The sequence below is a fragment of the Cydia pomonella genome, chromosome 17, assembly GCF_033807575.1.
Source record: "Cydia pomonella isolate Wapato2018A chromosome 17, ilCydPomo1, whole genome shotgun sequence".
Taxonomy (NCBI): domain Eukaryota; kingdom Metazoa; phylum Arthropoda; class Insecta; order Lepidoptera; family Tortricidae; genus Cydia; species Cydia pomonella.
This window is the reverse complement of record NC_084719.1, coordinates 15,190,355-15,216,337: the sequence shown is the minus strand read 5'-3', so window position 1 is coordinate 15,216,337 and position 25,983 is coordinate 15,190,355. Positions and strand designations below refer to the sequence as shown.

Genomic DNA, 25,983 nt, shown 5'->3' with positions numbered 1-25,983 from the left:
CTTATTTTAAGAAATTATGAGTAGTTTAAGACTTTAAAAAGCAAGAAATTGTTTCTTGCTTCTGTTTGTATATATTGTATCATGTAGTATTTGATGTTTTCATTATTTTTGAAAGTCCTCAGGGTGCCGATTACGAAAATGACATCCATTATGGAACCCATTCGTTTTTCTTAAAAATCGGTATGGGTGTCATCTCCGAGGTTCTTCGAGGTTCCGATTACGAAAATGACGTCCATTTTGCAATCCAAGATGGCGAACATTATTTTTTCTTGAAAAACGATATGGGTGTCATCTCCGAGGTTCCTCGGGGATCCGATTATGAAAATGACGTTCATTTTGAAATCCAAGATGGCGGAAATTATTTTTTCTTAAGTCGATATGGGTGTCATATCCGAGGTTCCTCGGGATTCCGATTACGAAAATGACGTCTATTTTGAAATCCAAGATGGCAGACATTAATTTTTCTTAAAAATCGATATGGGTGTCATCTCCGAGGTTCCTCGGGGTTCCGATTACGAAAATGACGTTCATTTTGAAATCCAAGATGGCGGACATTAATTTTTTTTAAAATCGATATGGGTGTCATCTCCGAGGTTCCTCGGGGATCCAATTACGAAAATGACGTTCATTTTGAAATCCAAGATGGCGGAAATTATTTTTTCTTAAAAGTCGATATGGGTGTCATATCCGAGGTTCCTCGGGATTCCGATTACGAAAATGACGTCTATTTTGAAATCCAAGATGGCGGACATTAATTTTTCTTAAAAATCTATATGGGTGTCATATCCGAGGTTCCTCGGGATTCCGATTACGAAAATGACGTCTATTTTGAAAGCCAAGATGGCGGACATTAATTTTTCTTAAAAATCTATATGGGTGTCATCTCCGAGGTTCCTCGGGGTTGCAATTACAAAAATGACGTCAATTTTGGCGGTTCTTGTTGGTGCAGATTTCAAAAATAGAGACCATTTTAGAATTAAAGGTGGTTGATATCACGGCTACACACATCGACACCCATTTCAAAAAGTAGCGTCCACCATATTTATTTTCAAAATAGATGCCATTTTTGAAATCCACACCCCTAAAAACCCAGAAAACAACACCCATGACGACTTTTTCAAAAAAGTGACGTCCACCATATTTATTTCCAAAATGGACGTCATTTGTAAAATTAGTACACATACATCATACAACATGAAAACTAAAAACATTTCCATCCTCTTTTGGGCAGTTGTGTAAGTCTGTGATAACCCTAGGTAGGTACGGAGACCTTGAGCGGTGTCGGCATTTACGCAAACATCAAAGGCGTCGGCCCACTGTTACTTTTTACACTGTGCTTTTACTGTGTAAACGAAAACGTCACATGATATATCAAAAGAAAAGTTATTTTATCTTATATCTTTTATATATATATATTTCTGTGATCTCGGTAACGGCTCTAACGAATTCGCTGAAATTTGGTATATAGGGGTTTTTGGGGGTATACAATCTATCTAGATTAGTCTTATGTTTGGGAAAACGCGTGTTTTCGAGTTTTCATGCGTTTTTCTTTCGACGCAGAATATGGTGACTAATTTCGTGTTGCCGGCCACTGTCCGTCTGGTCCAGCGGGTTAAGACGCGGACTGCTAAACGAGTGTTACGGGTTCGAATCTCGCCCGGTGACTAATTTTTGTTTTTTTATATGTTCAAATTTATATATAATTTTTTTAATTTTTATTGTTTTACATAAGTTTAATTTAGTAAAAAAAAATGACCTATGTAATAAGAGAAATCGACAATAGATGGCGTTACTCTGTGACAAGTGCTGTAAGGTTAAAATCGATTGTAAATAATAATAATTGTCAGTTCATTTTACCTTTTAAGTTTATGTAGATTATCACCACCATATTACAATAAATAGTTATAACCGAGCAAAGCTCGGTCGCCCAGGTACTATATTACTAACTGTACTAGGTTGCCTTTTTAACAAGTTGGTCCAGTCCATGGTTGCCTACATTTTATATAAAAATCGGTTAATCTAGGCGACCATTAACTGGACCAACTTTTTTAATACGGCAACTTTCAAATAAGCCTCATTTGATATATCATACGATGAAATAACAAACAAAAAAACTATCCGTACGCAATCTTACAAGGCAACCTACTTGAAATGTGTCACTGTGAATTTTGTCTTACATTTATTTCTTATCAGAAATAAATAACATGAGGGTGCATATACTTTATAACGTATCTCTATATAACTATCGGTTATCAATATTAGCATTAGCGGTTAACAACAACATTTATTTATTTATTTATTTAATCTTTATTGCACAAAAGAAAACCTTATAGTACAAAAGGCGGACTAAATGCCATAAGGCATTCTCTACCAGTCAACCTTTAGGCAAAGCAGAGAGATTGTGGGCGGTGCTACTTTAACAACAACAACCAAATATAATACAATAACATACCATACATACATAATACATACATACTTATATTTCTTATAATATATACATAAATAACGACAAAACATTCCCCTTAAAACAAATAACTATCGCGAGGAAAATACCAAGTCCAAACATCTGAAAAAAATCGGGAAAGAAAAGCTGCAACTGGCTTTTAAAATGGTACAAGGAAGGGTGGTCATCTGTATGAGAATGTGTTTTTTTTTTTTGTCTCTATTTGACCCAATGGTTGACTGGTAGAGAATGCCTTTTGGCATTAAGTCCGCCATTTGTGTTTTTTTTTTGTTTGTGCAATAAAGTTAAAATAAATAAATAATATTCATGTAACGCGATAACGAATTCTACGTGAACGAAACCGCGGGCAATACTTATTATAGTAACAACAAAATAACAATTTTCTATTGCTATTAATTTAAAACACGCTTTAGGAATTTTTTGATGGACCGTAGACGTAGTCAAGGGCACCCCGCTCCCCACTACCGTTGTTCGCTGCCTCCTGCCACAGGGCGCGGCGCGCGCAAACTTGCCGCGCGTTTGAAACGTAACGTATTTATATAAGCAAGGAATGCATACATATCAGTAATGAGTGTCGCCGTGATTTTATATTTCTAAATTTTTGTTTAGTAACTGAGATCATTGTTGATGATCGATTATTATTAACTCTACAAACTTTAATTCAATATCAGCTATACTGCTTAACCTGAAATCAATATCTAGACAAGCACATTGTCTACATGTCTAACTTTTTACTAGAATACTAAGTTGATCGATAATATTGTAATTTTGCAATATCAGCAACTCTAATTCTATATTTACAAAATAACTCGTGTTTTTACGTTTACCAGAAAGCAGCTGTTCCAGATTTCTAAAAACTGAAAATTGTACATAAATTGAAGTGTTATTCGATATGATAAAGTTTTCTGTAACTTTAATTCTATATTTACTTAGTTATTAGCAAAAATTAAAATATTTAAATATAACCGAAAGCTCAACCTTAAAATTTCTAACTTTTTACCAAAGTATTATTTAACATACTCCCAATGACTGATCAAAAAAGAAAAAACTTTAATATTATCGAAACCCATTTTTGTTCAACCGCTGGTCTAATATGTTGGCTCATAGATTTACGCGTTGTTCTGTGCCTGTAAAACTAAGTAACTCTTTTTACTGCTTATTGCCAAAGTTTCTATACAAGTGGTTTATGGGTACACTTTAGTCAGAGAGCGTATAACGCATTGAGAGTGCAATATAATAATGTCTTTAGGGCCCTGTTTCGGCTCCCCCGCTTTTGTAGCGCTTCGGGAATGTTCGTTGACGCAGCGGTTTATGATTTTTATGCAATAATGCGGAAAAAGTCGGCGTCCATTGTACGGCGAATGTGGGCGAGCGGAAACGGGATCCTAAAGATGATAGCAGGTAGGCTGGACTCTGCCGTCCATGCCCGGTACACTGATCTGCATGTACAACCTAATCGGAGAGGCGAGCAGGGAAGGAGGGGGCCAAAGAGGCCATTTATTTTATAAGTATAGGCTTAGGTCATAGTTTTAGTTTTTTTTGTAACATATGGACCCTGTGTAACAGTGTTGTCTGAAATAAATGTTTTTTTTTTTAAATATAATATATATATATTATATAAATAATAACCCAAGCGTGCACTCTAACGCCACATCGCGATTGGTTGATGAGTTCGCAACACGCGCGCGATTGGACGCAACTAGTTGCGTTAGACGGCACGATTGGCTCGAATTCGTCGGTGACACCACAGAACTAGCACCATTCTTAGTGCTCGTAAGGCCCGTCCTTAGATATATATCAATGGTATGAGCTATATATTCACATCGTAAAAAATATTGCAGGGTTGCAGGTGACTAAATTTACACCCTGTATGAGTTCCAACCAATAAGTTAATAAATAAGACTAATAGGGTAAACCGTATATTAATTACTGGCCACCTTATACTAAAAGGGATTCTGTTTAATAATCACACAATCTAAGTTTTGCGATCTAAAGCTTTTATTTATTCTAAAGAAATATTACAAAAGTAGAATATTATATTACACACAAATAGAATTATCTAAGTTAATCATCAGAACGATAGTTATTTAGTTTACTTGAATTCTTATTTTAGCCATTTTAGTATAAGATAATTGGAGGGTGGCCGGTAATAGACAGTTTACCCCACGATTGGCTCGAATTCGTGTGCGTGACACCCCTGTACAAACCCCATTCTTATTGTCCGTAAGGTACGTCCTTAGATATAAGTCAATAGCCGGGTCCACACAGAGGGAGCATACGCGCGAGGCGATTTCCTCACGCACAAACCGGCCAGTGTAGACGTGCCACAACCGAGGCGGCCCGCTCGGGCGAGGAAAACGCACGCGCCGCCTAGGCCGAGGCACGTCTACACTGGCCGATTTGTGCGTGAGGAAATTGCCTCGCACGTACGTGCTCGCTCGCTCGCTCTGTGGCTGTGGACCCCCTAATGGATCATACAGAGCAACTTTTATTAACGCATTCACTGCCACAGACGCATATATGCGTTCACCGTCATACAAGTTTGTTCCTAGGCCACGCCCTCTGGCAGTGAATGCGTGACTTAAACTCCGAAATCATAAAAAAAAATTGGCTGGTTTTTACTATGGGAGAGTAATTCTTTTTCGCGATTTCGGGGCTGGCCCCGTTATAAAAGTTGCTCAGTATGACCATCAAACTATTCACATCGTAAATTATTGCAGGTGACTAAATTTTACACTCTGTATTAGTGATTGGGTACGATGTACGATAGATTCTTATTTCAAATTTATTTTCCGTCCGAAATCAGATTTTTTGAATTGAAGGTTTGGTTTTGTTCTAGTTTCGGACGAAGCGGGATTTTTATGCCGAAACACTAATAAAATTATGTCTCTACCTTGTTTTCATTAATCATATCAGCCCCTACCAAGGCCCCAAGACACCTCTGGTGGACAAATATAATAAAACAAATTTATTGTATACACTCTTTAATATATTCCTAAAATACTAGATAAATTAAATAATAAGTTATGTAACAAACATAATTTACAACGGCTTACGGGCTCAGTTTACAAAACCGGAGCCAATGAGCAAACCAACCAAGATAATTTTGAACAAGAATCCATTAGGTGAGATTTCTTTACATCCCATGGTTTGAACGGTTAATAATTACAGCAATAAACCTAAGTAATGCAATAAGAATGCGATCTTTAGACCTATAAAATGAAATTAAAATTAACAATGTGCACAAACTTAACCATGTGAAGTTTTAGAAATGCAAATTGTAAAATTCATTTTACAATATCATGATATCATGTAGATCATAGTTTTGATTTTTGTAGAAAGTCCTCCCAAAAACAAATATATCTAACCTTATAATGACAAAATATTAACATACTATAGTTAAAACCTCTGAGTTTATTAACTTATATAATAATGAATAAATACAATAACGCACAATAAGTGCATTACCGCTTTATACAATCTTTCAACAGTCTTATATCTTTATAGGTACCTATACAGTATTGCACTCAAAACTCAAGTGACTGAGTGATGGTTTTAATTAAAATATTATGAGGTTGTTTTAATTATTCCTTGCTCGTTCAGGCCCACTGGCATATACCTTTAACAACTCTGTACAACTGCTTCAAACTATCTACTATAGTCTTAATATTTACATTAAAAGATCAAAGTCAAAACTAGCATCCGACGAGTTGAATAAGCTGCTGCACCGTCGAACGATCTAATAGGCACAAATCAAAATCAAACGTTTGGGTTGTCACCTCGTACCTCCCAGTTTCGGCTATTAGATTCACAACCCTTTCAAGTTCTTCATTGTTTTTAATCATCATTATTCTCTTCTGCAATCCCTTTAATTGCACCATATAGTCTGGGGATAGATCCCCGGGTTCCGCGTCCTCCCCTAAACTGCTAGATACTCCATTGTCCTGAACTTTAGTTTCTATGATGGAGCCGCTGCTCTCACCGCGTTCAGTCTCATGGTTAGAAGGCCCGGTGTCGCTTTTGGCAAGTTTTCTTTTATCTGCGTCTTCATCTTCATTTGCTTTTCGTTTACGTCGCTTCTCTTCCTTTTTGTCTTTCTTATCCTTGTGTTTCTTCACCTTTTCTTTATGAATTGGGGCTTCCACAACAGGTTCAGGTTCTGGTTCAGGTTCCGGTTCAGGTTCTGGTTCGGGTTCTAATTCTGGCTCAGGCTCGAGTTCTGGAGATGGTTCACGCTTGTGCCTCACTGGGGACGTAATTTCTGTTTTGACTTTGGTATCTTCTTCATCAGCAATCATAGAACTTTCTGAATCTGAATGGCTACTATGGATATCCTCTGTGCCAACATGAGACATCTTTGCTACACCACTCTTTGAGCTGCACTGTGAAGCTGTATCAAGAGATATAGGCGAGGCTGGTTCGGGTAGAGGTCTCTCCTTGAAAGTGGGTGTTTCCCTGCGCTCAATTACTTCTGGTTTTTCAGGTGGTATTTCCCGATTTTTATCATGCTTGTGTTTTTTCTCTTTACTTGAATCTTTGTGTTTTTCCTTAGATTCATCCCTTTTTTTATCTTTTTTCTTGTGTTTATGTTTTCTCTCGGATTCACCTTTTTCTTTAGATTTGTGATTTTCAGATCGCTCCTCATTTTCTGGTGGAGGGCTTTTTCTAAGGTTTTCAATAGAAAACTTATTGATGGGTTTTTCAGGTTTTATAGGTTTCTCTCTTACTGGTTCTTTAATAATTTCTTTTTCTTTCGGAATTTCTCTAGGTTTTGGTATTTCCTTGATGACTTCTTTAGGAGTCTCTTTAGTTTTATGACTTTCTTTCTTATGTTCTTTCTTCTCTTTTCTTTCTTTGTCTTTGTCATGACTTTTTTTCTCCTTTTTCTTTTTTTCTTTGAGATCTTTATCTGGTTTGACTTCCTCTATTTTGGGAGGTTTTTCTTCAATTTTCGGTTTCTTATGCTCAATTGGTTCTGTGTTATGTTTAGGGGGCTTATATTCTTCCTTAATGCTGGAGGCACTGCTAGAGCGAGGAATTGGACTAGCTGCTTTTCTGCTGGGGCTTATTGCAAGCTTTTTTTTGGGTACCTCTGGTGAAGGTGGCCTATCACTTTGCCTTTTTTTGCTCTTGTCTTTAGATCTCTCTGGTTCTTTGCTGTGACTTTTAACTTTCTCTGGCCGAATTTTCTCTTTTTCTTCTTTCAGCTTAGCCTTCTCTGGTTTTAATTCTTTATTCTCATACTTAGACTTTTTATCAGAACTGCTTTTATCTTTTTCTTTTTTATCTGGCTTAACAACAGTACTGGATTTTTCAAGTTTTTTGGGATCTGGTGACACTTTAGGTGGCTTTTGAATGGGCGGGCCAAATAAGTTTTCAAAACTACTGGTTCTGTGTGGTAGTTCCTCTTTGTGCTCTTTAGATTTGTGTTTCTTGACACTATCTGAAGACAGTTTTGATTTACTGAGTGGTTTCTCATTTGTAAATGAGTCTCGACTTTTATTTTCCTGGTCTGGATTAGTATAAAATGTGTTATTAGATAGGGGTATTCCTCCTCCTTTTACCAATTTCTTTCTGAATTCATCATTAGGGTTTTGAACAATATACCGGTCCTTCAGAAGACCACCATGTGCTAGATTTAAATCATAATTGAATGTTATCCTTTTGGGTTCATCCTTATTCTTCAAGTATATTTCAATTAGGATCATGAAACCAGCATATCCAGATTCTTTTACAGAAAATGGTGGTTCTTTAACAACTGAAACAAAAAAAAACACAAAAATGTATTATTAAGGAACACATCAAAATATCATTAATCATCATAAAATGCTTTTGTATGTCTGTCTGGATGTCCTCATTGATCAACAGATTCTTGTAAAGTTTGGTAAACAGGTTTAATAAATATATAGATTTTTTGTCTAAATGGAAAATTATCAAAATGGGGTTTCACAAGATTTGTAACTCACAGAGCCAATAGTTTTTAGTGGTATCAGCTATATAGTTGTGCTGTTCTCGAGAATGTTCTCCATTTTGTATAGATATTTTGGTTGTTTTCGCAGGTGAACATTCCCCATAGTAAACGGAGAAGGTTCTCGAGAATGGCACAACTATACTTGCTAAGCATGCAGTGGGGAGAATGAGTGTAAGTAAAAATAAGTACACCTTGATCAAACCAAGTTATCTCATCTCTCCTAAACTTTACAATGACACCACACTGAATACTAGAATTTTGCACTGAATGAAGATTTTTCGTTTATGTACAATATCTGGGAGACAGAGCAAAACATATAAAAACTCAAAAATCCGCGTTTTCCCAGATTTAACCTAGCTAGATCAATTTTTCACCCCTGAAAACCCCCATAATAGCAAATTTTATCAAAATCGTTAAAGCCCTTTCTGAGATTCCCGAAATATACAAATATATATATGTAAAATATACAAGCGTTATCTCTATACTATAATTGCTTTACTCCAGTTCTCCGGAGCTCATGAAATAAAATATTTTCCATTTTTAATACAGATTCATGCTTATCATTTCAGGAAACACAAAGTTAATGACTGATATGATAAAAGAAACTATTGCAATTTGTTGAAATAATAGCAGATAATTGTACAAGTTAGGTAATATGACAATTGAAGGTTTATTGAAAGTATCATTAAAAGACAATCAGATATTTTGCCGACTCTAGAATTTACAGTAATACCGCGAAACTCTTCAAATGGTAAATAATTGATGATTATAAATTAATCTTATAAGATTCTGGATAATCTTACCTCTCTTGGGTCTAGGGAAAGTTTCGTGGAGGTTAAAGACCACTTTGTCAACAAAGTGGCTGATATCTACACCTTCTTGTCCTCGCACGAAGACTTCCCAGTCATGAGTAAAGCCCTCTGGAGTCTTCTTCGTGCGCAGGGAAGTTTCGTGCCCGATTTCAAAGTTCACCTTTATTGCCGACATACTTACTCTGGAAGACAACATAGAAAACTTAACAATAGAGAATTTAATAATAAAAAACAAATAAATCATGGACATTAAGATCAGATTCTGTTTACAAGTCATGACTTGTGAATTGAACAAAAATACTTACATTTTAAAACATTTGAAAATTTAGCTACGTAAAAGACTGCATATATCAATTCTATGATATAAAACATCAATCAGTCACTGGCTCGGCGATTCAATCACAATTTACCGAAAATATTCTTTTAGCGCCCTTGTTATTTTGGTCCGCCATATTAATTTTCATATCGATATCGACACCGACAGTAAGGATGTACCCGAAAATACCGGTTTTTCTACAATAACGAAATTTTTGATAGAAGTACCTAGAATTGCTTAATAATAAATTAATACCACAAATAATGAACAATTAATAAATTGTCCTCGACGAAAGAAAAATACTAATATATATAGTTTGTTTATTTATGCCCATTAGTTAGCAACACTGACCATTGGCACGTCATATGAGTGACAGTGACATAACATTCTTTTTTGATCAAGAATATCAAGATTTATCGACACCCCGAACTAGCAAGATTTCAAATAACCTATAGGTTTTAATAATAGCTAATTTATTATGTCGGGATTATTGTCTGCAGTATTACAACCTTTGCGGTAAGTTAAACTAAATTGGAAAGATGCAACGGTGCGCATTAAGTGCAAATTAATCTAATGACAAACATTTTCAGGTTTCTAAGGCAAGGGCTTCACACGATCAGTCAAGTAACTCCAACTACTAGTTTGGTCAGGCCAGAGAGCTTTTCATTGCAATCAATTAGAACAAATGTTCGCTGTTATTTCCCACGGCCCAATGAAGTGAAAAGAGTCCGTCGACATGGTTGGAAAGCCAGGATGTCCACACCAACGGGTAGGAGGATCATTATGCGGAGGTTACTGAAAGGCAGATTTGTTTTGACCCACTAAATATAGCATCATAGGATAAATAGTTTTAGAAAATAAAAAACATTATAAAATAGCAACAAATTGTTTATTGAATCTCTTTTTTCCAACTTGGTTTTTATGATTAAAACTTCTTTTTACAGTTTTGAATTATAAGCATTTTACTTAACTATCTACTGTAGAAAAACATAAACAAAACAAACATTGACTATACATCATCTGAAAGGGTCTAACAATGTAATGGATTTTGGGAATACGAGGAAAGGTTTATTGTGCCAAGTCAGATATATTAATTATGATTAGATAGTTGCCATCAGCAATTTAACACTTCATGTTCAAAGTTTTGTCATCCTGTTTAATGTGATGACTTTAATGTTAACCTGGTATTTATAATGTTAAGATACTTGACTCTGCTTCAGTAGTACCAGGTTCGATACCTGGTTAGACACTCGAGTGGTTCATACCCTCAACTCTGGCCAAGAGCCAACTCTTATGTCACTCTTTGTAACCAAGATGTAAGTAACATGACACTAGGGGGTTATTCCTACTATTTACTGCTGAGTTGTTACGAGTGGGAATAGAATAACCTACTAGGGCTGCCCACCATCCATGTTCTCCCAGATTTGTCTAAGTTTTGAGTCCATCCAGACAGGTTTTTTAGAATCCAGACATTTTGTTATTATCAACCCTATAAGTAAATTTTTCAACAATTGTCCTATAGTGTCCAGGGCAATAGTGCAATTTTTGCTGAATTCTTGTCTTTTTCAATGTCCTGGGTTTTTGAACTTGTCCATGGCAGCCCTACGTGATATTACCCTAAATGTTACCCTATTGTCAGCACTCCAACAATGGTTGGCCTCCATTATGTTATTTTAAGGATGTAGTTCTGACTTCCATAGAAGTGATATGCCACCAACTGGTACTAATCTGTGCCTATTTATGGATAGTTTACCCACTTTCATTAAAGAACATTTGTAACAAATATAAATCTGTTGGCTATTGTAAGTTAAGTTAGTAGTCTGTACACCATTTTTCCCAGCTATTTCCACAGTAACAAAGTCAGAGTCCATATATAAAAATTGATTAATTTGCATACAGATACAGAGTTAATTTCTGCATATTACTCTTAAAACAAATCCCGAAATTTTCTAAAATCTCTAGTTAAATAGGTACTTTTGCTGGGAGTGAGCAGAATCTTCACTTGTGGGAGTCTTGGCAGGTTTGAGAAGGTTGGACACTTCTGACACAACCAAGGTTGTCAATTTTATTATGGCCAAATGGGCCGCTAGCTGCAGTACAAGGGCTCCAAACCCTTTGTAGAGTCCCGACAAGCCTTCCTTGGCTATTGTGGTGTTATAGCAATCCATGAAGCCTTCATACCCGGTCAGGATCGGTGTCACGGACGTACCCGTGTCGAGATTGTCGATTATTGTTCTGGTACCCTAAAACATAATTGTTAGGTTAGAGTTTAAAAATATCTAACTGATTATTTGAATATTTCAGTTCAACTACATTCTGAGCTGGGTGGAAGACGCTGAAAGCCTTGAAAACTAAATTTTTTATAATATTTTAAAATGCCTTAATCGCAAGTGGAGCGACGATCATCCTTGTCAAGACAGAAGTCGAGAGATATGACTTAAATTTGTCAAATTTGCCAACAGTTGCCGACCCCTTAAAAACCTGTACACTCGTTTTTGAAGAACTGAAGTTACTGTAGCCTCAAGAAAACCTCGGCATTCCACAGCCGGAGCGAGCGCCCGTGGGAGAGAGTCCCATATTAGCATTTTTTTATCCAATTTAATTAACATACTTATTTGAAGGCCTTTTACTCAGCTCAGCTGTGTAGTATAGTTTTTTTGTGAACTATATTATATTTCATAAGTTACACAATAATACCTGTATATGAAGCCTGTGTATAATCGTCTCCACGGGATAGAACAATATCTCCATGGTTATGAAGGAGAATATGTTGGCCTTCAAGTTGATGTCCTCAATGAGCGGGTTTTGTGACTGTTTGTAGTTAACATTATACGAATCGCTGAGCTCGTGGCGGTGGCGCTGTTGGAAGCGGAGGATACGGACCGTTATGCTTTTTAGCGTTATGCTGAAACAGTAAGGAATCTTTCATATACTATATTACGAAAATGACAATATGGATGTGATGTGCTTGTCAAGTATAGACGGAGCCATTGGGAAGTGATTCCTGGGGGTTCTTCAGCAGTTACAGTTTGCAGGTTGCGGAAAGTTTCCAAAAAGTTGGCAACATTCACGGAAATTTCAGGAAAATTTCACAGCAAATAAAGGAACTCTCATTTAGGAAATGGATGATTTAGATATCCATACAAAAATTAGAGATGTTTTTCCATGTGGAGACTTTGCAATTTTGGTAACTTATCGACATCACATCATGACAACAGTATCAGCAGTGGAAGTCTTTTGCTTAATTTAGAATCTCCTCATATTGGAAGAAAACACATGCTCGTACCTACATAAAAAGATTAAACTCGATACTATGTTACACCAAAGGCAGTCGTAGGCTCCAATATGGCCGTAATATAAAATAACCTTTTTGTTTCTATGTTAATGCTTCTGTAATAATCCATTTTAAGTGTTTTATAGTAGCATTAAGTTAAGGTCCGACCGAGAACGCTTTTTTAGACCGATATTCAATGGGATTCTCGGCCGAGACCAAGACCGAGAATTTATAAAATATAAAAAAAAGACGAATTTTGCACTAAAAATGTTTTTATTATCTAAATTCGACGATTTATCAGTAAGAAGTTACCATAATCGATTCGTAGCGCTATTAAATAGTATTTTTAGGGCTCCGTAGCCAAAATAGCAAAAATGGAACCCTAATGGTCTGGAGAAATAATGGTCTGTGCGTATATCACAGCCATTTTACTCAAAAACTATACGATATATTTTATATCCAAATTTGCAACGTTACACCTACGTTGCAAATTTGGATATAAATGATGTGATGTATTATGTAAGTCGCTTGTTAGTTTCGAAAAAAAATGTAAAATATGTTTTCAAATATCCATATAAATGTAACTAAAATTTAAAAAAAAGCATTTGGCTCTTCATTAGATAGGTCTTTAAAAATACATAAAGATTGCTAAAAACGTTTTTTTGTTTAAGTAAATACTTTTGGACATAATCGCTCAAAAAAAAATTGTGTGATCCCCTCTAACTTTTGAACCAGGAGAGCAAAACCATTTAAAAATATCTAAATAAAAAACTTAATAAGCAAATATTTTTTCAGGAAAATTATTTTTAATATGGTCGGTTAAACCATTTAAGAGTTATAAAAAAAACTGGTCTTCTTATTAAAACGATGGAAGTGCCACAACTAACATAATGCTCTTTTGCTTGTACGGCTTTTTTGTATTGTATGAAGGTACGGAACCTTCCATTGGGCGTGGTCCGACACACCAACCGGGCGATGCAACCAACGGGTGAGACCCAGGCGCTCGTGCGCGGAAAATTCAAATTCACTAATGATAACTCATTGCCTAGTCTCGGTCTCGACAAGCGGCGTTGAATATTTAACTTAAGATTTAGATAAATCTTAATTTAGAGATTAAGTTGCGAAAAACCCTTCAAGGCACGAAAGGTGAAAAACTTTTCTACTGCGTTAAGCACGAAGTTTTTCACCACTAAAATGCTTACAAAATGCTAGTGGCGTAGTGGGCGAAAACACATCTGCGGTGCCTTTTCAATGTGTATTCCCAAGGTAATAAAAATGTTGGCTTTGCCCCTAAGTGCGAGGCCGTGGGCGCCATCACTACGCCATAGTCAGTATGGCCTATTTATAAAGACAAAAGTCGGCCCCATATTGTCGTACCCCTCTATAATACGGTCTTTGCTCATTGTATTGGACTAGACACAGTTATATCTCAAACCAAAACTTACTGAGCCAAATACTTCGTAACTCCAAAAGCAGCAGTCGGTCCGACTATGGCCCATATAGGGAGCATTCTGCCTCTGCTAGGCGTTCCCCACTCTAGTATACGTAGGAAGCCTTCTCTGAACACATCGAGGAGAGCTGGCTTATCGCTGGCTATGTCACTTTGAACTGTTTCGACCAGGCTTGCTGAGTAGAATGGCGTGATAATGGCTAGGCTTATGCTGAAAGTATAAATTATTAGTTGGAGTTGGAAAATAGAAATGAAATTTATCTGCAGGCATAAAGAAACCATAGACGCCTATTTACTTCTAAGAATATATAAATCTGCATTAGAGTGCGGAAAGAGTCATAAAATGTATTGAGCTCTATACATTCTCTTGACTTTCCGAACAAACTCTTAAAGCAATATAATGAAGTGAATACGAAAATAAATAATTACCATTTTAGAGTCACATGTTGGAGGAATTGCAATACTGAATTGCACTTTGAAACTTCCCTGCAAAACATAAAATTAATCAAAAACTTAGAGAACTAGCAGTAGAAAAGATTGGATACAGGCTAAACCTATTAAAAAATGACTGATTGTAAAGCTCATGTGATTATTTACGTTATGAAATAAATAAAAAAAAGTTAATAGTACAGTTAGCTTCCGTTTGTTTGAATACTTTGAATTGCAACTATAAGATCATAATCTATGATCCATGTTCCATATGGATTTTAAAAGTAAACAAAAAACCGCAAGACTCAGTTGCTCCAGGGCCGGATTTAGGGGAGGGCAACCGGGGCTACTGCCCCGGGCCTCCACAAAAGAGGGGCCCCCACAATAGAGAATTCGGAAAATTTACCATTTTAAATTTTGGAAAAAATTTGGGGCTAGGGGGCCTCCACTCCTTTATTGCCCGAGGCCTCCAGACCTCTAAATCCGGCATTGAGTTGCTCAGTCATTATGATTACTAGGTACCAAAGAGAATTTGAAATAGAGGTAGATTATCAAAGAAAACTTTAATTGTGTTTTAATCAATGGTTTTTCTCCTATTAAACATAAAAAAAGAAAACTTTGTAGTTACTGCCATCTTTCGACACAAGATTAAAACTTTTAGAACGCCATTGGACTTAGATCCTTATTCTTTCACTGATATGTGTTAAATTTGATAAATATCAAAAAGTGGCGCCATCTTACCGGGCATTGGCTAAAGGTTGTGGCGCCATCCGCCATACCTTTGGCCTTTGATCTATTAGATGGCGCCAGTATTTGATATTTAACAAACCAAAAGATAGCAGTAAATTAACTGTACTACTAGATTTTCTTTGACAATCCACCTCGATTTCAAATTCTCTTTGTTAGGTACTAACTTAGGCCACCCTGTTGCTTTAGCCACCACATCTTCCACAGCTAAGTTGAGTCCCTTGACAATGCAAGTTGAGCCGATGCCCTTCCACAGTGTTGTGAAGTCCTGTCGCCGATGCAGCCGCACCACAACTGGCATTAATGTGTAAGGTACTATATGGTAGTTGCGGAGATTATTGTGAACCTGTTAGAAATGTATTGTTTTTATAGCATGCATATAATAAGTTTTATACTGTTATAATAATGAGACTAAATCATTTAATCTTAATTCCCTTTTTAGTTTTTTTATTAAATTAGTTCCTTTGATTGAGTTTAAAACTATTTTTTTTTTGTTAAACAGTACCATTCTTAAATAACACTTAGGTTAAAAAATTATAATAACAAACAAAATAAATTTTTAATTGGTTATAAAGGTTACATGATGAAAATTGTATAACATAACAGATCATCAATTTAGAATAAAGAATAAAAATGTACTAGAACTTAAAAAAAACACGATAAAATCTATTTTATTTTGTCTCTTAATAATCCATCCTAGTTTATGTGATGCATTATTGATTATCTAACTTTTTTTAATTCCATGACATTTTAAAACTTGACTCATTTTACTTGATAATGTTCTTAGTTCAAGGTAGCTTAGTGTTGTTGTTAATGTAATGTAGATCAACTAAATAATTGTTAATTGTATATTTAATTTCACCCGAGTATTTTAATTGCTGACATGTTAAATTCTTTTATATTACCAATAAACGAGTATGAGTAGTTCTAAACCTAATTAGCTAATTAGACCATGACACACATACCTGGCATTGCCTTCTTAACACAATAAATGGATGGCTGAGGAGATTCTCAGTAATTAGACTAGCAACACTAATTGCTGTTGTAATATATGCATTGTTGTCTGAAAAAAATATATATAATGTATTTAGTTATTTGTTAACACTTTATTACTCATATCAAAAGGTAAACCATAGGGCCAAACATAGCTTCAAACAAGAGTTAACCTCCCTCAGATAAAAGAACCCTTTTGAGTTACATTTATCTGCAGCCAACTGTACATTATACAATACAAGTTTATAGAAAACGACTAAGGACTGCTTACAAAAAGAAATCAAGCTCCTGTGCCCAAAAAAAAATATTCTATGAGAACCAAAAGAGGCCATAAAAATATTATTTAGGAAACAAATGGTAAATACTATTTTGTAATGCAAATGATCAGCAGTCTGCAAATATAGAACATACGTTTAAAAATAGACTTGTTAAGAAAAAAAACTAAAATATTTGAAATTTAATTTTTAGGACCAAAAACAACCAGTCTGGCCTAGTGGGCAGTGACCCTGCCTATGAAGCCGATGGTCCCGGGTTCAAATTCTGGTAAGGGCATTTATTTGTGTGATTAACACGAATATTTATTCCTGAGTCATGGGTTTTCTGTGATTAAAGTTTTAAGCTAAGTACCTACAACACAAGCCTTATTGAGCTTACTATAGGACTTAGTCAATTGGTGTAATAATGTTTAATAATATTTATTATTGATTTAATATTATTAAAAAAGGTTACCTTCATCAGAATTATCATCCATAACAAGAGGGGGACCCTGGTATTCTTCAGTCATAGGTGTGTGATATCCGTATATTTGCTGATAGCGGGAATCGTACAAGTCATTGCTTTCTCTGTTGGGATCCAACCCATATGGCCTGTTGTAACCAGTGTAATCAAAACCAGCCATCTTAGCACATTATTTTTTCGATAAATATTGCCTAAAAATAAAATTAATAATACTTCTGTAAAAAACGACGGCCAAGAGAATGATTTCTGTTGACCAATCTTGACATATTAACTGTCAAACAGACTGACCATACGACTGCTTTGACCAATAGAATGACTAGCGCGGTAATTGTCCACCAACCAACGTTACCATTGCTACCCAAAGTAGCATATATGATTGGTTAAGGTATGATGATAATACGGAACATACTAAAATTGTGACGTGCCACGGAAAGGCACCTTACGGCGGTTGGCGCTTACGCCGCATAGCAGCGCATTAGCATCGGAGCGTTGTTAATAACAGCGTAAGCGCCGGCCACCATAAGGTATGGCTACCCGTGGAACGTCACATTTATTTTCTTGAGGCTCTATCTATAATACTTTACTATAAATCGCCGCGGTGCGCACCTAAGGGTAAATGAAAGAAGACAATCCTACTGTCTTTGTGTTATGCTAGTACTTGCACGTAAAAGAAAGGGATAAGTATAGCTTTCCTGGCTCTTACTGTCTAATAAGATGTGTTTGCCATACTATAGTCTTATAGCAAAAATGTAAATGTATAGCGTCCTTTAGTTTATGGTATAAGTATTTTTCTTTTTTGTCATTATCTGTGTCTCTTATCACCAACCATGCTTATGGAGGCTGATTGTCAAAGCAAAATTAAATTTTACGTAAAAGAAAAAAAAGGAAAACCATGATTGTAGGGAAATGACCTGGATTATCCAAATTGGTGAAAAATTTCACCCTTGGAACTAGAAACAGTTTTTTCAACCAACACCTTGACAAGTTCATAAAATGACTTGAGGATGCAGACAGGATGTAGCGATATTTTAGAGGCTAAAGTTGCTGAACGCAATGAAAAAGCCAAAAAGCTATATCGGTAAGTTATTGTGGTATATTGACTAGATAATATTAATTTCCATCGTGTCAATATAGAGTTTTTTGTAAAGTGAAAGGTCAAAGGTGACAGCTGTGATGTGATTGTAAACAAGGGTCTTTTGTTGGTTTATGGAACGTATAATCATTACATTTCATTTTCAGGTATGTGAGTGACGTCGCTAGACGTGTCGACGAAGCCTCAGCGGCCAGCCGCTCTATAGTCGACCTATTTTCCACCAAAATAGAAGTTCTTCGTCAAAAACTTAGAGACAATTGCGAAAAATTGCTCTTTCTTGATCCATCAAACTATGGCAAAAAGTCCCTTGAACTTCTGTGGAGGAAGGGATACTATGAAACTGTATCAGCAGCAAGGAAATATCAGGAATCTGATACTGCAATAGATAACTTTCTTTTTACTCATATTGGGTGTGGAATAGGTCATTTTCATCACATCTTGAATAGGATGCAAGCTATTATGAAAATTTTGCCTGGAGAATTGGACTATGAGCTCATGTTCGAGGATGGAGAGTCAGAAAGTGAAGCCCAACTTAGTGAAGAAGAGGTAAAGCTTGGTCGCTATGTCATTTATCAATGTTTGATCTACCTTGGGGACTTGAGTCGGTATCAAGTGGAAATATTCCAAAACTATGAGCCTTCAACAGCAGCTCGCTATTACCTCCAAGCTGCTCATATTGACATGTGCTCCGGAATGCCATTTAACCAACTAGGCAATCTATATCTTGATAAAAATTACAACTTAGAATCTGTTTGCTATTACATCCATTGCCTTAGCTGCACAACACCTTTTGAAGGTGCTACTGGTAATTTGCTAAAGATCCTAGAAAAACAAACACAATATTGTGAAACTTTAAATGATGCAGAAACTTACACTCAAGCAGAACACATACAAAACACAGTTGCAAACTTCCTATCGCTAATTGACATATGGTATTTTAGCAAAAATGACACTAATGTGCCACAGAGGTGTAACAAAATAGCACAAGATCTGAGAATAGCAATGGAATTTGCAAAATCCCCATTTCCTGACATGAATAAAAATTATACTGAATATACACAGGCTGTAGAAGAAGAAAGCACTACTCCTTCTTATTTAAATGGCAATCTTGTCCATAAAATGGTACAGATTTGCCTGTTTACAGTATCAAAAATGATGGAAATAGATGAACAAAAAGCATTTGCATGCAAAGCTTTCACCCTTGCATTACTTTCCCAGCTGTTACAGAAATTGCTTAAGCAAATGGAAGAACTGGGTTTTAAAAATCCTGCTCGAAAATATAGAGTCAGATCTGTATCAATAAATGATGTAGAATCTGAAAAATCTGACAATCAAGCTAATAATGCTAATGAATCTGAAGTAATAGAAGATACCATCATCAATAAAGAGAAAATACCACCGCAGACTGAAACTGAAGATGCAAAAGAAATATCTGATGGTGATAATAAAAAGTTAGAAAATGGTGACAGCAAGCCAAATCTTAAAAAGACAAAACGCAGGCGCAGGAGAAGAGTTGATTCCTCTGAGAGTTCAGATTTGACTGGTTCAGATAGTGAAAGTATCATGACTTCAGATGACGCTTGTTCTGATGATGATAATGAAGATGATCTGTCAGATTCAACATACAAGTCTGATGATGATTCTAGAAGTGAGGAATCCATATTTGATGATTCGGATGAAGAGGAAACAGTAGGAAATCTAAATGGTGATGTGAATAAATCTCCTAAGCCAATTGAAGATGCCAATACTCCTATTTCTAAAGTAAATGGAATAGATCATATTCAAAAGAATACCACTAAAAAACAAGACATTGAATTGAAAGAAGAAGAAATTCAAGACTTCTTAATGGGTGATAACTACTTGCCAAGCATCAAGCTCTTGCTAGACTGGGTACTTTTAGAAAAAGAGTTGATCCTATCATGTGGAGACAGTGGTGAGTCACTCTTCCAATGTGTTGTAGATCTGCTAAATATATTCACATTTTACTTTTATCCCAAAAACAATGATGTTCCTGGCAAATTAAAAATCTTATCTTATGCCAAACATATTGCTATGAAATTAAAATTGGAATATAAGAAGATACCCCTACCGGAAGACCTAAATTTACGAGGCACTAACATCTGTAAATTTGACAAAGATGCTGCAGAATGGCAGATATTAAACAAGTACCAACCATCAGTGTATGAAGAAAATGTAATAAGGATCCTGAATTTTATTGATTTTGGCAATCAAATTGCTAAAATTGTCCCTAGAATAAGATTTAACAGATCAATGAAGATATTCTATTTCAAGAAGATTTCAGCTCCGAAATTGAACACTAAAATAAATCACAAGAAAAGTAGAGAATGGCACAATTCGAAGACACCCCATCATGTAAGTATAAATTGGTATAAACTACAAAAAACAACAAATTGCTTCATAAGTACATGGTTTACAAGTAAATACCCTTATGATTATTCTCCTTTTGTAAAACTATAAGATACTACAACTGATAAGCTGCAGAGATAGTTGACCCTCCTAATAAACAAACTTCTTGGGTCTCTCCACTCACATAGAATCAAAGTTAAGACTGTCATTTTAAAAGGACATACTTATATTACATATCACTTAGCATGACTATTTACGTAACATATCTGTCTGGTATTAGTTTTCATTGCTAAAAATTGCTATAGGGAGCGTGTATGAACTGTAGACGGCAACACAGAAGCCCGCCTACATTAGCGCGAAACATTGTCATGTTTCCATTTTTAGATTTAAGCCATTAGATGGTCTATGCGAAATAGAGATAGCATTTAGTCTAGGGGGTAGCACCTGCTTAGAAGCGTGAATTGTTTTCTAGGTCAAGAGATAGCAGACCGCGTGCATGTTGGAGCGCACGGTCTTTATTAAAAAAAATAGAGCAAGTAAAGACTGTATCGTTTATTATAAATACAACTTCACTTAGCCGTTTTTTTGTATTACATTTTTATTTAAAAAATACATATGTGTTTAATTAGTGCTTTAATAAGGTACACATTTCTCTCTGGGAGCTCGACGTAAAGCATATGGTTTAGACAAAATTTACCCAATCCGCCCGAGTAACGGTTGCGAACAAGACACCATTACACAAAAAAAACGTACTATACGAACCGCAATTACACATGATTCGTAAAGCGAAACAGCTGGGCATAGTCTAATCATACGTTTTAGTTTAAAAAAAGTTTAGGATCTGTGCAATGTGGCCTTTTAGATAAAATGGCATGTTACTTACGACAACTCCGACTGACATCCAATATAACTATAATGGAGCGTTTCTATCGACTCGCTCTAGCGATGGTTCAACGCCATGAATGTCCGTTAGGCTTTGATTTTTAGCTGATTCTTTTAACTGTCTCCCTCATTTCGGTTGCATCAGAATTGTCGGGAATCCAAAATGTTGCGTGAAAAATTGTTTTTATGTAAAAATAAAAATTCACCACATTTATTCTGCAGATGCTCAATTAAGCAACCATGAAGAGGACACTTGATAACATGTTTTGGCAGCATATTAACCTTTTGTTTCTTTAAATCGTACCAAGGAGTCGGTAAATAGTCTCAAATTAAGCTCGATTTAGGCTTGTCCGAAATACTTTTGCTAAAGTTCTTTGTATTGCAATTTCTAGCAATGTAAACTAGTATTTACCAGACATAGATATGTTATTTGAATCACCGTTTTTAAATGAGAGTCTAATGTCGAGTGTATGGCAGGGGCTAGGATCGTGTGACTCTTAACTTCTGTATAATATACGAACCCTAGTCCACCTGTCCAATATTTGATCAAATTTATATTTGTGTCTCGTGCACATTTGATCAAATATTGGACAGGTGGAATGTATGGAAAAGTGGCCACCATAAGGGCCAGTTCCACCGACCACCGACCACATTTAACAGACTAATCAAGGTCATACAGCAGGGATCAATTAAACTTAGCAAACACTTTACCAGTGACAGACGGTTTGGGTCGATTACACCAAACCACATATTGTTATTAAAGTAAAACTGTCAAAAACAGAGTATATAAAGGGAATGTTTGTCCATCATAAAGGAGGGGTCCGGCGGCCTGCTGCGCCGCCTCGGGCGCCTGTGGCTGACGGCGCAGGTGCGCGAGCTGGAGCGCCGGCCCGCCGCGCCCGCGCTGCTGGCGCTGGACGCGGCCGCGCTGCTGCTGCACCTGCGCAGCGTCAAGCAGCTGCTCAAGGCGCGCTCGTTCGTGCTGCTCGTGCCCACCGTCGGTAACTGATACGAGATAACATTCTTTTGATTAGAAAACATATACATGACTATACTAGGTGGTCGTGTCTAGTACATCCAATATCGGACGAATCTAAATACCGGAATGAATACCGGTATTGAAGATGGCCATTACGAAATCTATTTTAAGGTAAAATGAGTAAAAATTCAATGAAAAAGGTGCACCTTTTTAGTGGCGAAAACGGGTACGAGTACTTTCTTCATGTGCTGTCAAATTTTGTGAAAAAAAAACTTTACGTATAATTTTTAAAGTGTTCATGTAACATGCACATAAATGTATCAATGAATACAAAACAATACACTCACATATACATTTAAAAAAATGTTTTGTACTAAAGGACCCTTTCCCAATTTATTTGCATGTTTCCATCTAAACACACCAAGACAAATTCAAAAGCCTAAATCTCGGGCGCAAGGGAGCTAAATGTAAACCTTACTCGAAAGTGTGAAGGTTACTTTGACAACGTCCGCCATAACATCTATGGTTGTCCTTGACGCTGTAGGCACGGCTAGTTACGACGTATTAGCATTAAAAAAGTCAATAGTATTTTACGCTTCGTATTGATGTTTTGTATTGTTATTGACCCAAATAAATAAAATAATACAACGTTCTACCGCAGTGTTGCAAGAGCTAGACGACCTGAAGCGCTCACAGCACAGCGCGCGCGACGCCATCCGCTGGCTCGAGGCGGCGCTGCGCAGCGGCTCGCGCTTCCTGCGCGCGCAGAGGCCGGGCCAGTCGCGCCCGCTGCCATTGCTCAAGTATCCTAAGAAGGTCAGTGCCGGTTCAGGCAGGTTGGGTAACAGCTTATTCCCGATATCAGAGTGGGATAAGTAAAGATCAAGTGAAGCTATCCACTGGTTTGAAGCGGCTCGCGCTCTCTGCGCGCACAGAGACCAGGCCAATCGCGCCCGCTACCGTACACAAGTATCTTAAGAAGGTCAGTACACTTTCAACTAGTTTGGGTTATGAATATAGCAACAACTTGTAATTTCAAGTACTAACAGTAACTAATATATAACTAAACTGACTGCTGGTAGTTCTTATGATATTGTAATAAGGTTAACGAATGGTGCGTTAACTAAGTCAACGTCGATAAGTTGGTTCACGAATCAGAAGACTTAGTATGTCCTGAGTGGTCGCTCGTAGCGGAGCGTTCGGCGGGGCGTGCAGCGTGGCGTCGGGCTCACGAGTGATGTGAGCAGCGTGCACTGCGGCCGCTCCTGTACGTTTGCATTTGTTTAACGTGCACGCCGCACGCCCCGCCCCGCTGCACGCACGACGTGAGCGTCCGAGGAGGGATTGGACGAGGTAACGTGACGCAATCCAATAGTTCGAGGCGCTATTTATGTGACGTCACAGAGTGCAGTGCAGAGTGAGACCATTCAGTATAAGGCGTTTCGATTGTCTTGCTTTGAGCAAAGCTTAGAATTTGATTCTCATTTCTGATTTTTCATAGCTTTAATGAAGTTGGGTGAAAAGATAACAGAGATTAAGTCCACCATTTGTACTTAATATTTTATGTGCAATAAAGTGTAGACAAAAACAAACAAATAATCGTAAATTCTTCTGCTTGCGACTAGCCCAGGACCGGGATAAGTGGCGTACACGAAGAGAGGCCAGGCTCAGCAGTGGGCGACTGAAGGCTAAAATGATGATGATGATGAATCGTAAATTCTGTAATTGCAATTTAAATGAAGTTCTTTTCCACAGGCCCCACCACACGTGACAAACTTCATTCAAATCCTCGAGTTCTGCCACCACCTGACGGCAGACGAAAAGCAGAGCGGGCAGGGCGAGCCCGACCGCGGCAAAACCAACAACCTGCTGATACTACTAGTCGGCAACCAGCCGGGCACCGACGAGTATAAAGAGTTCAGCGTGACGGGCGCCGCGCAGGCGGCCGGCGTTACTGTGCAGCACATAGGTACTGACACTCTGTCACACTAGCATCAATGCAAATTACAAGTCTAACTTGCTGATATTACTAGTCGGCAACCAGCCGGGCACCAACGAGTATAAAGAGTTCAGCGTGACGGGCGCCGCGTTACTGTGCAGCATATAGGTACTTACACTCTCTGTTACACTAGCATCAATGCAAATTACAAATCCAACTTGCTAATACTACTAGTCGGCAACCAGCCGGGAACCGACGAGTATAAAGAGTTCAGCGTGACGCGGGCGCCGGGCAGGCGGCCGGCGTTACTGTGTAGCATATAGGTACTTACACTCTCTGTCACACTAGCATCAATGCAAACATTGCTTGGCGATTACGAATTTTTATGGAGCTAAAACTAGTTTGAGCAGCAGTTGTCTTTTTTGTAGTCTGTCTATTATTTACGAACAAGCGTTTAACGTATAGCTGAGGGTGACTCAATGTTTAGCGATATTATTTAAAGATTTTTTTAAAGTGCGTTGGTCCATAACCCTTTTAACAGTTTTGGAATACTAGAGTCGGACCAAGCTAACGCTACATGAACAGAGTGTGGCAATGTCATGTCATATTCTAAGACAAAGTGTGATAATATTATAAACGTAAAATGTCTATGCAAATATGACGTTTAAAATACATTTCCACACTTTGTCTGTCTAAGTCGGTGCATAAATAATTTAATTGGACTGTATACCCATATTATTATTTGAAAATAGCATATTAAAAACTAATAATTTTTCAGGTGACTTCTATGCGAAGTGGCGTCAGACCGTAAACAAAACCGGCAAGAAAAGATGAACCCGTTTTTGTCGCGTCACGGACTTGGCTGAACAATCGAAGATCGAATCGAAAATCGATGCGAGTCGCCGCGGCGATGAACTAAGGGAATCGATAATCGGTCTATAATCGGTGGTCATAAATTATCTATGGTCTTTAACTTTTTTAATGGAACCATTTTTTATTTTAGAAAATGTAATAGCTTAATGCATTTTAATCACTGTAGAATTATCGTTGACAAATCATTCATTTTAAGAAATAACCATTTTTCATCATCATCATTATCATTCTTGGGGATTTTTCATGAAATATTCATTTTCATTTTCGACTCCATAAAATCCATTTTCAGATTTTTACGTTTTATTTGGCTTAATATGTATTGATTTCTTAAGATATAGTATTATTCATTTCAATAAATATTACGTTCCCAAAATGATGTTTTATTGACTTACCCATTATTTTACTTAGCTGATTATTTGACCAACTAGGCTTTGCCTTTGGATTCAGAGGGCCTACCGCGAAAAACCAATATCAAAATTTCGTTATTTGCCCCTCTATCGCTTATTAGGGGGATATACTCAGATAAAGAAGTTTAGATGTGATCATAATAATTGGTGTGCACCATTAGGAATCAAATAAAAACTTGTCAAAATGAAACTTGTGTGGTAGGGCACAGCACAGCGGATGTCATTCCAGATCTAGAGCAGAGCCCAACT

The 25,983-nt window shown here is 36.9% G+C and overlaps 4 protein-coding genes across 4 annotated transcripts; 2 read left to right on the top strand and 2 right to left on the bottom strand.

The window, feature by feature from the left end:
- Positions 1-5,431: 5,431 nt before the first annotated feature.
- On the bottom strand, positions 5,432-9,724 carry LOC133526983 (protein AF-9). The gene is made up of 3 exons (XM_061863870.1): positions 9,553-9,724; positions 9,239-9,429; positions 5,432-8,222 (listed from the first exon to the last, which is right to left on the bottom strand). Exons 2-3 carry the CDS (start codon positions 9,420-9,422, stop codon positions 6,160-6,162), a joined length of 2,247 nt encoding a protein of 748 aa, XP_061719854.1. The 5' UTR covers positions 9,423-9,429; positions 9,553-9,724; the 3' UTR covers positions 5,432-6,159.
- Positions 9,725-9,924: 200 nt separating this feature from the next.
- Positions 9,925-10,431, top strand: LOC133526985 (large ribosomal subunit protein bL34m). Its single transcript, XM_061863872.1, has 2 exons — positions 9,925-10,079; positions 10,154-10,431. Exons 1-2 carry the CDS (start codon positions 10,042-10,044, stop codon positions 10,386-10,388), a joined length of 273 nt encoding a protein of 90 aa, XP_061719856.1. The 5' UTR covers positions 9,925-10,041; the 3' UTR covers positions 10,389-10,431.
- Positions 10,432-10,438: 7 nt separating this feature from the next.
- On the bottom strand, positions 10,439-17,464 carry LOC133526984 (mitochondrial outer membrane protein SLC25A46-like). Its single transcript, XM_061863871.1, has 7 exons — positions 17,186-17,464; positions 16,429-16,526; positions 15,631-15,809; positions 14,717-14,773; positions 14,283-14,498; positions 12,261-12,468; positions 10,439-11,806 (listed from the first exon to the last, which is right to left on the bottom strand). Exons 1-7 carry the CDS (start codon positions 17,352-17,354, stop codon positions 11,522-11,524), a joined length of 1,212 nt encoding a protein of 403 aa, XP_061719855.1. The 5' UTR covers positions 17,355-17,464; the 3' UTR covers positions 10,439-11,521.
- A 527-nt stretch (positions 17,465-17,991) lies between these two features.
- On the top strand, positions 17,992-25,700 carry LOC133526982 (nonsense-mediated mRNA decay factor SMG5). Its single transcript, XM_061863868.1, has 6 exons — positions 17,992-18,272; positions 18,434-20,660; positions 22,351-22,537; positions 23,177-23,331; positions 24,271-24,484; positions 25,233-25,700. Exons 1-6 carry the CDS (start codon positions 18,199-18,201, stop codon positions 25,286-25,288), a joined length of 2,913 nt encoding a protein of 970 aa, XP_061719852.1. The 5' UTR covers positions 17,992-18,198; the 3' UTR covers positions 25,289-25,700.
- Positions 25,701-25,983: the final 283 nt, after the last annotated feature.

What these genes read in the sequence shown, in the direction of transcription:
- LOC133526983 (XM_061863870.1), bottom strand. Translation starts at nt 9,422, where the DNA reads ATGTCGGCAATAAAGGTGAACTTTGAAATCGGGCACGAAACTTCCCTG. An exon ending in TTTCCCTAGACCCAAGAGAG is followed by an intron (nt 8,223 to 9,238) that starts GTAAGATTATCC and finishes TTTTTGTTTCAG; the next exon opens with TTGTTAAAGAACCACCATTT.
- LOC133526985 (XM_061863872.1), top strand. Translation starts at nt 10,042, where the DNA reads ATGTCGGGATTATTGTCTGCAGTATTACAACCTTTGCG. An exon ending in GCAGTATTACAACCTTTGCG is followed by an intron (nt 10,080 to 10,153) that starts GTAAGTTAAACT and finishes AAACATTTTCAG; the next exon opens with GTTTCTAAGGCAAGGGCTTC.
- LOC133526984 (XM_061863871.1), bottom strand. Translation starts at nt 17,354, where the DNA reads ATGGCTGGTTTTGATTACACTGGTTACAACAGGCCATATGGGTTGGAT. An exon ending in GGATGATAATTCTGATGAAG is followed by an intron (nt 16,527 to 17,185) that starts GTAACCTTTTTT and finishes TATTTTTTTCAG; the next exon opens with ACAACAATGCATATATTACA. An exon ending in TACACAGGCTTCATATACAG is followed by an intron (nt 11,807 to 12,260) that starts GTATTATTGTGT and finishes ATTATGTTTTAG; the next exon opens with GGTACCAGAACAATAATCGA.
- LOC133526982 (XM_061863868.1), top strand. Translation starts at nt 18,199, where the DNA reads ATGCAGACAGGATGTAGCGATATTTTAGAGGCTAAAGTTGCTGAACGC. An exon ending in GCTGCTCGTGCCCACCGTCG is followed by an intron (nt 22,538 to 23,176) that starts GTAACTGATACG and finishes GTTCTACCGCAG; the next exon opens with TGTTGCAAGAGCTAGACGAC. An exon ending in CGTTACTGTGCAGCACATAG is followed by an intron (nt 24,485 to 25,232) that starts GTACTGACACTC and finishes ATAATTTTTCAG; the next exon opens with GTGACTTCTATGCGAAGTGG.